Source organism: Salvelinus sp. IW2-2015, unplaced genomic scaffold (genome assembly GCF_002910315.2).
Source record: "Salvelinus sp. IW2-2015 unplaced genomic scaffold, ASM291031v2 Un_scaffold1978, whole genome shotgun sequence".
NCBI classification, from domain to species: Eukaryota; Metazoa; Chordata; class Actinopteri; order Salmoniformes; family Salmonidae; genus Salvelinus; species Salvelinus sp. IW2-2015.
Window position 1 is genome coordinate 38,335 of NW_019943329.1, and position 12,103 is coordinate 50,437.

General features: G+C 44.1%; 1 protein-coding gene across 3 annotated transcripts in view; it reads right to left on the bottom strand.

The window, feature by feature from the left end:
- LOC112072601 (protein mono-ADP-ribosyltransferase PARP16) overlaps positions 1-2,352 on the bottom strand; it is an 11,240-nt gene extending 8,888 nt beyond the window's left edge. Inside the window, exons 1-5 of one of the 3 annotated variants that reach the window (XM_024139992.2) lie at positions 1,930-2,352; positions 1,044-1,243; positions 809-946; positions 524-730; positions 111-282 (exon numbers count right to left, since the gene is read on the bottom strand). In XM_024139992.2, coding sequence (XP_023995760.1) covers positions 111-282; positions 524-730; positions 809-946; positions 1,044-1,235 — 709 coding nt within the window. In that variant the 5' untranslated portion in view covers positions 1,236-1,243; positions 1,930-2,352. Of the gene's footprint in view, positions 1-110; positions 283-523; positions 731-808; positions 947-1,043; positions 1,244-1,364; positions 1,393-1,929 lie in introns of those variants that run through there. The other 2 variants (XM_024139993.2, XM_024139991.2) reach the window with 2 other exon arrangements.
- Positions 2,353-12,103: the final 9,751 nt, after the last annotated feature.

Below are 12,103 nucleotides of genomic sequence, written 5' to 3' on the forward strand. Positions count from 1 at the left end.
CTCGGGGTAGGAGGGGCTAGAGGAGACTCGGGGTAGGAGGGGCTAGAGGAGACTCAGGGTGCCTAAGTAAATAAAGAGTGTTGTGTAAACGTTCTGGACAAAGCTCTGACCTTTCCTCTTCACCTGGCACTTAACGTCTGGGTGGTCGATGACCTCACACACGGCGACACAGCTTAGCAACGGTCCCAGGAGACTGTCACGCCAACCGTTGCCATGGGGACTGTAGAGGACCGCCATGCTGAGGTCACTGGTGAGGTAGGTGCCCTCTCCGAACAACGACGTCTGTCGAGAAATCCCCCCCCCCCAAAAAGAACAAGTCTGTCAGAAATGCAACTTCATCAATGCAAGTCCATTCCTTTAGTGTAGCTAATACTGGCTTTTGTCTTAACATAACAATTATCAACCAACCAGAACAAACATCAATCTGAAAATATATACACAAGCTGGGCTACTGGGAACCCAAAGAAATATAAGGATCATCACCGTCATGGTGAAGCTGCCATCTTACTGTCACATCACTGACCTTGTTGAGGTGGCAGTGTAGTCCGTTGTGGATGATAGAATGGAAGTTCTCCAGTCGGCTGCCGTGGAATGCATAGAAGAGGTCGCGTCCCGCCCGTGTCTTCTCAAACTTAGCGTTCATCTGGTCGCAGTACTCCAGCTCAAACAGGAAGTCTGGAACAGGCGTGGAGATCCCCTCACTCTCAGTCAGGTTACACAGCTTGGCATACTATTGGAGGGCAGAGAAGAGGACAGTAGAGAGGACGTCCTGCACACTTCTATTCTTTTGAGATATTATTGCCTTTACCTCATCTTTCTGTAGTGTTTTCACAGCGAAGCTCTTGGAGGAGAGAACCCAGTGTGTGAGGGCCAGATGATGGTCAGCTTCACCAGGCCTCAGTCTCACCAGCTCCCTCACACCAGGCAAACTGCTGACATCTGACAGCTAAAATGAACACAAGAGCAGTGTCATGTTCATTAGGCACCAAACAGAAGAAAACTCTGAAAAATATCAGTGTTTTCTGTCCAGTCCGATTCCTCACCAGCTCATCAAACTCCTTGGTGTCTCTGTCTCTGATGTATCTGGGGGGATAGGGTCTGAGCACTGAGTCCCTTTTGTAGTTCTGAGCAGCTGCCACAAACAGGCTGCATCTCAGATCAGCGGCTACTGGGTCCCTGTGAAGACAGGAACACACCAGCTCTCTAACTGCATCCGGTGGGAGTGGTGGCTGCATTCCCAACACTGTAGACACAGGAAATAAGAGACATGTGTTTCAGGTCTTAGGCGTGGAACACAACATCATAGACAGATAATAATATACGTGAATAAACAGGTTATTGATTGTGAGAACAGTGCTACTTACTGTGTGAAACCATTCAAAATGTGTCTGTATCCTTCTAATCAGAATTGATTCAGAATATGATTATTGACCTAGTTGTCTTGTTAACTTAATATAATAAAGTCTTTGGTGGTAAAGGTTGAGTGCAAATAGCATTATAACTTGCTCGCCAGCCACAGGCTATAGTTAGTTAGCTAGTGATGTTTACATAGTTGTGCCCACATATGTCAACAAAAGCTGTTAGTTCATTACGACAATGTTAAACAATCAATACGCTTCGTTTGAAGAGACAACATTTTACTTTACAAACGTAGCTTAGGCTTTACCTTAAAAACTCTTGGGTCAGTCAAATACTCAATAACAAAGAGTGAAGATGAAAGAGTTAGCTAGCTAACGTTAGCTAACTAGATGAAGCTAGGTAGCTAGCTGGATAGCTAACGTTAGCTTAGCATAAGTTAATTAGCATATCCGACGGATAGCAAAGAAAATCTGTCTAACAAACAACACCAAACTATATGTATATACTTGTCAACTAGTAATAACTATACTTTTCACGAAATATAAAACACGGAGTACTAGAAAAACATACCTGACTGAGACACAAGAAGCCAAGCTAACTAGGTTGTGACCAGACGTCACATTGATACTTTTGAGGAGATGGGAAACTCCATTGGAATCGTATTAACGCCCGCTGTACGTTGTCAATGTGTCACGCGGTGGATTCTGGGTAACCTCCGAAAATAAATTCTCTCCTTCAAGGAGTCAATTGGGCGCTAGCACCAAAACCCAATATTAGCACGAATTACGTGAACCAGAAGCTAAACATTACAACAACATAAAATCTAACATTTAAGATAAGTAACTTGTCCTCTGTAATATCTTTTGACTTTGAAATCGTCACATAACGTACTTCCGAATAAAATAGGCAGGTTTCGCGACTCATAGCCTGACTTTTAGAATGGATTGCATGACGATAAGCTTAGCAAACGCCTGACGCAACATGACAACGTGAACGCGATTGATCGACAGCCTGCTGGGCGGAGCGTTATATGTTCTTACATTTAATTTCCGCTGGAATTCGTATCTCCTGCTTTTCTATTATCTCTGGCTGTACTACCTCTAGTCAGAACCAGTGGCAGTAGCTAACCGATTCCAATAGTGTGTAACTCCAGCCCACAATTCGAGGCGTTTCTGCACTCTTTTGAATGTGGGTCAAAAGGAAAATAAAAGTATTATGAGTTTTTTCACTCCCACCTGCCCTCACAGTGGTTRACATACCTGCGGGGAAACAGTGCACGACAGGGGGGATAAGGACACTGTCTACCGGTCGCCCCCGCAAGCACAGCAGACAGGAGGCTGGGGCGACACCATGTGATAACTACCTAGCTAGCGACATCGCTTGTTAGACGGTGTCTCCCCCACCTCCTGCCTGTTGTGTACGGGAGAAAAACGTGCACGACAGGAGAGTGCCAAGGAACTCTGCAGGGACCCTTTATATAGCCCCGCTATTGTTATTTACTGCTACTCTTTAATTATTTGTTATTCTTATCTCKTAATTTTTTTGTTGTATTTTCTTAAAACTGCATTGTTGGTTAAGGGCTTTTAAGTAAGCATTTTACTGTAAGGTCTACAACTGTTSTATTTGGCGCATGTGACAAAACATTTGATTTGATGGTGTCTGACGGAGTTCACATAAATCMAACTAGTTGTATTTTATGRAGAAAATAATAATAATTAGKAGTTTGTTCCTTTACATGGTGTGATGGCTGATACTTTGGTCTATCAAAATATATATTTCACTTTTGTTAAGACAAATATTTGGGGATAAAAAGTTGATTGTTTTTCAAGAATCCCTGAGCTTTAAAACAGCAACATTGTCTTTCAGTCTCATGGCAAGTGTGTAAAACAGCATGAAATTAGCTATTAAACTACATTTTTCTCTTCTCTGCCCCATGGCAAAAAAAGCACACAAAAAAATTATGTATTTTTATTTCGGGTTGGGGGAGTGTAAATACCAATGGAAATACCAATGGAAAAGTACCCTWAAACAAAGTGCAAGGCAGCATAGGCACTAGGCTCCGAGGATAGCCCAGTTTACTGTTTACTGTTGAGTCTGAGGCACAGTCCCTAGCTGTAGACTACCTCAGTGGTAAGGCAGAGTGGCATCTATCAGATCTGTAGGGGTTAATGACAAGGAATTACTGAACTGCAAATGGGTAGATAAGCTCGAGTTGAGTGGTTAATCACGCAGAGGTGGTATTTTAGCTTTGACAGTTGGGACTGTTCCACGGTGTATTTTACAGGAAATGTGTCTCTGTTTTTGCAGGGGCTGTTTCTTGAGATAGAGAGATTGTTGATATTGATATACACTGCTCAAAAAAATAAAGGGAACACTAAAATAACMCATCCTAGATCTGAATGAATGAACTATTCTTATTAAATACTTTTTTCTTTACATAGTTGAATGTGCTGACAACAAAATCACACAAAAATTATCAATGGAAATCAAATTTATACATGAGGTCTTGATTTGGATCACACTCAAATTAAAGTGGAATAACCACACTAAGGCTGAATTCAATATGTGAATTGTAAATGGCCTTAAACGAAGTCAAAATGAGGCTCCTAAGTATGGCGATGGTGTTTGGCTCACACGTCTGTATGAACACTCCACCTACAAGCATAATAATAATTATCAGTGCGGCATGCTCCTGATGAGGTGGCGGGATGGTCCTCCTGAGGGACTCCCTTCCCGAGACTGGACTAAAGCATCGCCAACTTCAGGGACAGTCTGTGGTGCAATCGTGGCGTTGGTGGATGGAGCGAGACCTGATGTCCAGATGTGGCTCAATTGGATTCAGGTCCTGGAGGACGGGCGGGCCCAGTCCAAAGCATCAATGCCTTCTCTATGCAGGAACTGCTGACCACAGCTCAGCCACATGAGGTCTGCTTGTTCTTGCATTAGGAGGAACCCAGGGCCAACCGCACCAGCAATATGGTCTCACAAAGGTCTGAGGTTCATCTCGGTACCTAATGGCAGTCAGGCTACCTCTGGCGAGCCCATAGAGGGCTGTGCGGCCCCCAAAGAAATGCCACCCACCACACTTGATGACCCACCGCAACCGGGTCATCGCTGGGATGTTTGCAGGCAGGCAGAACGTTCTCCACGGCGTCTCCAGACTGTCACGTCTGTACAATGTGCTCAGTGTGAACCTGCTTTCATCTGTGAAGAGCACAGGGCGCCAGTGGGAATTTTGCCAATCTTGGTGTTCTCTTGGCAAATGCCAAACGTCCTGCACGGTGTTGGGCTGTAAGCCACAACCCCCACCTGTGGCGTCGGGCCCTCAACCACACCTCATGGGAGTCTGTTTCTGACCTATTTGAGCAGATAGCACATGCACACTTTGTGGACCATGTAGTGAGGTCATTTTGGCAGGCGTCTTGGCAGGCTGCGCCTCCTTTGCCAAAAGGCGGAGGTAGCGGGTTCTGCGCTGCTGGGTTGTTGCCCTCTACGGCCTCCTTCCACGTCTCTCCTGATGTACTGGCTTTCTTCCTGGTAGCGCCTCCATGCTCTGGACACTAGCGCTGACAGACACAGACCAAACCTTTTTGCCAAGCTCGCATTGATGTGCCATATCCGAGGATGAGCTTGCACTAACCTGAGCCACTTGTGTGGGTTTGTAGACTCCGTCTCTGCTACCACTAGAGTGAAAAGCACCGCCAGCATTCAAAAGTGACCAAAACATCAGCCAGGAAGCAATAGGAACTGAGAAGTGGTCTGTGGTCACCACCTGCAGAACCACTCCTTTATTGGGGGTGTCTTGCTAATTGCCTATAATTTCACCCTGTTGTCTATTCCATTTGCACAACAGCATGTGAAATTTATTGTCAATCAGTGTTGCTTCCTAAGTGGCAGTTTGATTTCACAGAAGTGTGATTGACTTGGAGTTCATTGTGTGTGTTTAAGTGTTCCCTTTATTTTTTTGAGCAGTGTATATGATTGTTGATATTATCCATATCCATATTGAAATCATTCCATTTCCAAAGTATTATTYGGCAATATGTACATTGTTACGTCATGACAATAAAGTAATTGAAATATAATTGAGAGGGAGAGAGAAAATAGAATATATCTGCTCAGAGGTACAGATCTTTATGGTGGACTTGAGGCCCGCAATTCTGGGCCATTCCTGCATCTGCAGGAACCCCTCTTTATATTTATATTGGTMAATTTTTAAGCTAGGACTCCGGTACACAGACGGGAAGCGGGGGCGCTCCAGTACGCAGCCACTGTCTACTGGTGCCACTGTCTACTGGTGTCCTGGCTAGCTAGCTACCTGTWTTGCTTCATGTCGGCGGTTGGCATCCAACGTGTTATGGTCAGTGATGCGAACTTAGCAATTTTGTTGCTAGATTTAGAAACTTTTCAGACTAGCCTGGCAACTTTTTTTCCAAACAGCAACAAATTTAGCTACTTTTAAAAATGTATTTGGAACTTTTAGCAACTTTTGAAAAGTGACTCAAAYGCTAAAATGCACGCATTTTCCCGCAAAATGATACAGAAAACTATTTTCTCTGTCACACACTCAGTCACAACACACGTGCCTGGCTGCAAAAGTGCATTGTGAGTGACGTCAGCAGCAGKCGCTCAGCTCGTGCACAGGCAGCAGCAGGCCAGCAGCAATTTCAGCAAATTGCAAATCATTGTTGGCTGACTGCAGCAGCAGTAGTACGGGTTCGACAAGCCAAACTATAAGGGATTTGCRTCAATTCAATCTGGTATCAGGACAAAATGTGATTCAGAGTCACCGAATATACTTTAAGTATTTTTATTAAACTCAAGCGATAAATGGTAAATGCAATTTTTGTATATACGGGCTCTCTGTATCACCTCGCAGGGCAGAACAGAGAACTGGCAGGATGTAAGTAAACAGCTGTTATTATACTGTGACAGACTAGTTTCAACCCGTCTGTTGGCCTATCACAGTAGAGGCTGAGCGTGGTTTAAACTCTGCTCAGCCTATCGCCGGCGCTCAGGGTAGTCCCAGCCTCTTTGCGCTCTTTGGTGTCCCGGCGCTGTTGCTGTGTAGATTACGCTCCCTCACCCCAGAGACTGAGGTCAGACAGCTCGGCAACATTGTCTGAGCTATTTGCACCTGCATACAGAGCACACTGTTCTCGCTCAAGGCTAACCACAACTTCCCAGCACACTTATCTGGGGCAAACTGTTACTTCCAGCACACACACACAGACACACAGGCGCCCAGGCCAACAGTTGCTAATATTCAATCACATGTGATATAGCATTGGGTTATAGTGCAATGACATCACAACGTCATTTAGCAACTTTMAGCAACAAATCAACCTGCCTCTAGCAACTTACCCTGAAAATTAGTTGGCAACACTGGTTATGGTGCCTTACCTCCAATGCAATCCCTCGTCCACTTACCCTCACCTGTAGATGTTGGCTGCGATTCAAAGACACACCCTCGTCCACTTACCCTCACCAGTAGACAGTAGACCGTTCATGAGAACGGTGAGGAATCAGCCCAGAACTACATGGGAGGATCTTGTCAATGATCTCAAGGCAGCTGGGACCATAGTCACCAAGAAAACAATTGGTAACACACTACGCCGTGAAGGACTGAAATCCTGCAGCGCCCTTGCGGGTCCCCCTGCTCAAGAAAGCACATATACATGCCCGTCTGAAGTTTGCCAATGAACATCTGAATGATTCAGAGGACAACTGGGTGAAAGTGTTGTGGTCAGATGAGACCAAAATGGAGCTCTTTGGCATCAACTCAACTCGCCGTGTTTGGAGGAGGAGGACTGCTGCCTATGACCCCAAAGTAACACCTCCCCACCGTCAAACATGGAGGTGGAAACGTTATGCTTTGGGTGTTTTTCTGCTAAGGGACAGGACAACTTCACCGCATCAAAGGGACGATGGACGGGGCCATGTACCGTCAAATCTTGGTGAGAACCTCCTTCCCTCAGCCAGGCAATTGAAAATGGGTCGTGGATGGGTATTCCAGCATGACAATGACCCAAAACACACGGCCAAGGCAACAAAGGAGTGGCTCAATAAGAAGCACTGAAGGTCCTGGAGTGCCAGCCAGTCTCCAGACCTTAATCCCATAGACATCTGTGGAGGAGCTGAAGGTTCGAGTTGCCAAAGTCAGCCTCGCAACACTTAATGACTTGGAGAAGATCTGCAAAGAGGAGTGGACAAAATCCCTCCTGAGATGTGTGCAACCTGGTGGCCAACTACAAGAAACGTCTGACCTCTGTGATTGCCAACAAGATTTGCCACCAAGTACTAAGTCATGTTTTGCAGAGGGGTCAAATACTTATTTCCTTCATTTAAATGCAAATCAATTTATAACATTTTGACATGCGTTTTTTCTTGATTTTTTTGTGTTATTCTGTCTCACTGTTCAAATAAACCTAACATTAAATATAGACTGATCATTCTTTGTCAGTGGCAAAAGTACAAAATCAGCAGGGGATCAAATTCTTTTTTCCCTCACTGTAAGTAAAAAATAATGTAAATAAGTTAGAAATTGTGCTACTAATGTACAAACACGTCGCGGTTAAAATTAATCGATATTTTTTGTTTGCGTTAGCTTTTGGAAATTGTAAGAAAAAAAAAAAATCTCTTCAAAGTCCAACTACATTACTTTTTCTACCTATCATTACATAGCGTATATTAATATTAGTAGTTATAATAAGCATACAATTCATAATTCTGCTAGCGGCATATAAACCACCCACAACTACGTGCTGAAACACAATCGTCGCGGACGAACGAATCGAGAAATTCTGGCAAAGGGCTGTCCATTTCAAAAATTACTTCCTCCTCGGCCCTGCAAGTGTATACTGTCAGAGCGTCATGAAACGCATTAATCATAAAGTGGCAAAGTTAATTGAGGGCTGAGTGTCTGTTAAGCTATGGAATGCCGCCAGAGTCTTTCGGCCCACTGACGAACACTGGCTTAACCCTGCAGTTCATACATGTTATGGCAGGGGGCGTCTGATGTTATACTACATTCACTTCCTAAGCTTTGATACAAATCAAATCACATTATTATATAGCCCTTCTTACAACAGCTGATATATCAAAGTCGTACAGAAACCCAGCCCTAAAACCCCAAACAGCAAGCAATGCATGGTGTAGAAGCACGGTGCTAGGAAAAATCCCTAAGAAAGGCCAAACTTAGGAAGAAATAGTGAACCAGCTTAGGTGGTGGCTTAATATATTCGATGTTCATAAATGACCACAGGTCAAATAATTAGTATCAACATAACAGGTCAGGTTCCATAGCCGCAGCAGAACAGTTGAAACTGGAGCAGCAGCACGCACCAGGACTGGGACAACAAAGTCAGTCATGCAGGTAGTCCTAGGCATGTCTACTCAGGTCCCCTCCCAAGAGAAAAAAGATTACGAGAGAGCAACTTAAGATTCACGTACAGGACACCGATAAGGACAGGGAGAAAACTCCAATATAACCCAGACTGGCCCTAGCCGCCCCCCGACACATAAACGACCGTCAGCCATAAATCTGAGAGGCTGAGACAGGAGGGGTCAGAGACACTTGCCCCATCCGAATGATACCCCGGAAACACGGGCCAAAACAGCCAGGATATTAACCCCACCCCGCACTTTCAAAGCACACCACCCACACCACTTGAGGACATCTTCAACCTCCAGCTTACCATTCTGAACAAGCCATTATAGCCCACAAAGATCTCCGCCCCGCGAACCCAGCCAACACCAGACAGAAGAACCCAGTTCATGACTCAACCCATTCAAGTGACGCCACCCCTCCTAGGGACGCATGAGAGCAGCACCATACAGCCAGGGACTCAGCCCCGATAGGTAGAGGACAGAGAATCCAGTGGAGGAGGGAACCGCCCCAGAGCAAACAGCAAGGCGGTCGTTGCTCCAGTGCCTTTCCGTTCACCTCAAACTCCGGCCAGACTACACTCATCATAGACCACCTGAAAGAGATGAGACTCAATTTATATTTACCTTTATTTAACCAGGTACAGTTGAATAAGTCTCATTACAATTGCGCACCTCGGCCAAGATTAAAGCAAAGCAAAGAATAGCGTAGGAGCAAGGCCATGTAATGCTTTGTAGTTAGCAGTAAAACCTTGAAATCAGCCCTTGCCCTTAACAGGGAAGCCGTAGTAAGAGAGGCTAGCACTGGAGTAATTATGCTAAAAAATGTTCGTTCTAGTCAGGATTCTAGCAACCGTATTTGAGCCACTAACTGAATTAATTATGCTTATCCGTACGGGAAAGTAGAGCATTGCATAGTCTAACCTAGAAGTACAAACAAGCATGCATGTAATTTTCAGCATCTTTTTGGACAAAAATGTCTGATTTTTGCAAGTTATTGTAATGGAAAAAAGTCTTCCCTAAACAGTCTTATATGTTCGGAAAAGAGAGATCAGGCGTTCCAGGTAACGCCGAGGTCTTCACAGTTTTATTTGAGACGACTGTACAACCATCAAGATTAATTGTCAGATTCAACAGAAGATCTCTTTGTTTCTTGGGACCTAGAACAAGCATCTCTGTTTTGTCCGAATTTAAAAGTAGAAAGTTTGCACCCATCCACTTCCTTATGTCTGAAACACAGGCTTCCAGCGAGGGCAATTTGGGGCTTCTCCATGTTTCATTGAAATGTACAGCTGTGTTCATCCGCATAGCAGTGAAAGTTAACATATGTTATCGAAATGACATCCCCAAGAGTAAAATATATAGTGAAAACAATAGTGTCCTAAAAACAAACCTTGAGGAACACCGACATTTACAGTTGATTTGTCAGAGGACAAACCATTCACAGAGACAAACTGATATCTTTCCGACAGATAAGATCTAAACCAGGCCAGCCACTTGTCCGTGTAGACCAATTTGGGTTCCAATCTCTCAAAAGAATGTTGTGATCGATGGTACAAAAGCAGCACGAAGGTCTAGGGAGCACGAGGACAAAGCAGAGCCTCGTCTGACACCATTAAAAGTAATTTACCACCTTCACAAGTGCAGTCTCAGTGCTATGATGGGGTCTAAAACCAGACTGAAGCATTTCGTATAAATTGTTTTGTCTCCAGGAAGCAGTGAGTTAGCCACGCAACAGCTTTTTCTAAAAATGTTGAGAGGAATGGGAGAATTAGATATAAGACCGATAGTTTTTTAAATATTTTCTGGGTCAAGTTTGGTCTTTTCAATAGAGGCTTTATTACTGCCACTTTTATGAGTTTCGGTACACACTGGTGGATAGAGAGCCGTTATTATGTTCAACATAGGAGGGCCAAGCACAGGAAGCAGCTCTTTCAGTAGTTTAGTTGGAATAGGCCCAGTATGCAGCTTGAAGGTTTAGAGGCCATGATTATTTTCATCATTGTTTCAAGAGATATAGTACTAAAAACACTTGAGTGTCTCCTTGATCCTAGGTCCTGGCAGAGTTGTGCAGACTCAGGACAACTGAGCTTTGGAGGAATACGCCGCATTTAAAGAGGAGTCCGTCATTTGCTTTTCTAATGATCATGATCTTTTCCTTAAAGAAGTTCATGAATTTATTACTGCTGAAGTGAAAGCCATCCTCTCTTGGAGAATGCTGCTTTTTAGTTAGCTTTGCGACAGTATCAAAAATACATTTCGGATTGTCTTATTTCCTCAATTAAGTTGGAAAAATAGGATGATCGGCAGCAGTGGAGAGCTCTTCGATACTGCACGGTACTGTCTTTCCAAGCTAGTCGGAAGACTTCCAGTTTGGTGTGGCGCCATTTCCGTTCCAATTTTCTGGAAGCTTGCTTCAGAGCTCTGGTATTTTCTGTATACCAGGGAGCTAGTTTCTTATGACAAATGTTTTTAGTTTTTAGGGGTGCAACTGCATCTAGGGTATTGCGCAAGGTTAAATTGAGTTCCTCAGTTAGGTGGTGAATAGATTTTTGTCCTCTGACATCCTTGGGTAGGCAGAGGGAGTCTGGAAGGGCATCAAGGAATCTTTGGGTTGTCTGAGAATTTATAGCACGACTTTTGATGTTCCTTGGTTGGGGTCTGAGCAGATTATTTGTTGCGATTGCAAACGTAATAAAATGGTGGTCCGATAGTCCAGGATTATGAGGAAAAACATTAAGATTCACAACATTTATTCCATCGGACAAAACTAGGTCCAGAGTATGACTGTGGCAGTGAGTAGGTCCAGAGACATGTTGGACAAAACCCACTGAGTCGATGATGGCTCCAAAAGCCTTTTGGAGTGGGTCTGTGGACTTTTCCATGTGAATATTAAAATCACCAGAAATTGGAATATTATCTGCTATGACTACAAGGTCCGATAGGAATTCTGGGAACTCAGTGAGGAACGCTGTATATGGCCCAGGAGGCCTGTAAGTAGTAGCTGTAAAAAGTGATTTAGTAGGTTGCAGAGATTTCGCAGCGTAGCCTAGTGGTTAGCGCGTTGGACTAGTAACCAAAACATTGCAAGATGAAATCCCCGAGCTGACAAGGTACACATCTGTCGTTCTGCCCCTGAACAAGGCAGTTAACCCACTGTTCCTAGGCCGTCATTGAAAATAAGAATTTGTTCTTAACTGACTTGCCTAGTTAAATAAAGGTAAAATAAAAAACAAATAAAAGAAGCTCAAAAGACGAAAACGTCGTTTTTTGGGGGGGTAAATTTAAATTTGCTATCGTAAATGTTAGCAACACCTCCGCCAAGTTCATAAAGAGAGGCTGGTATACCTGTTACATC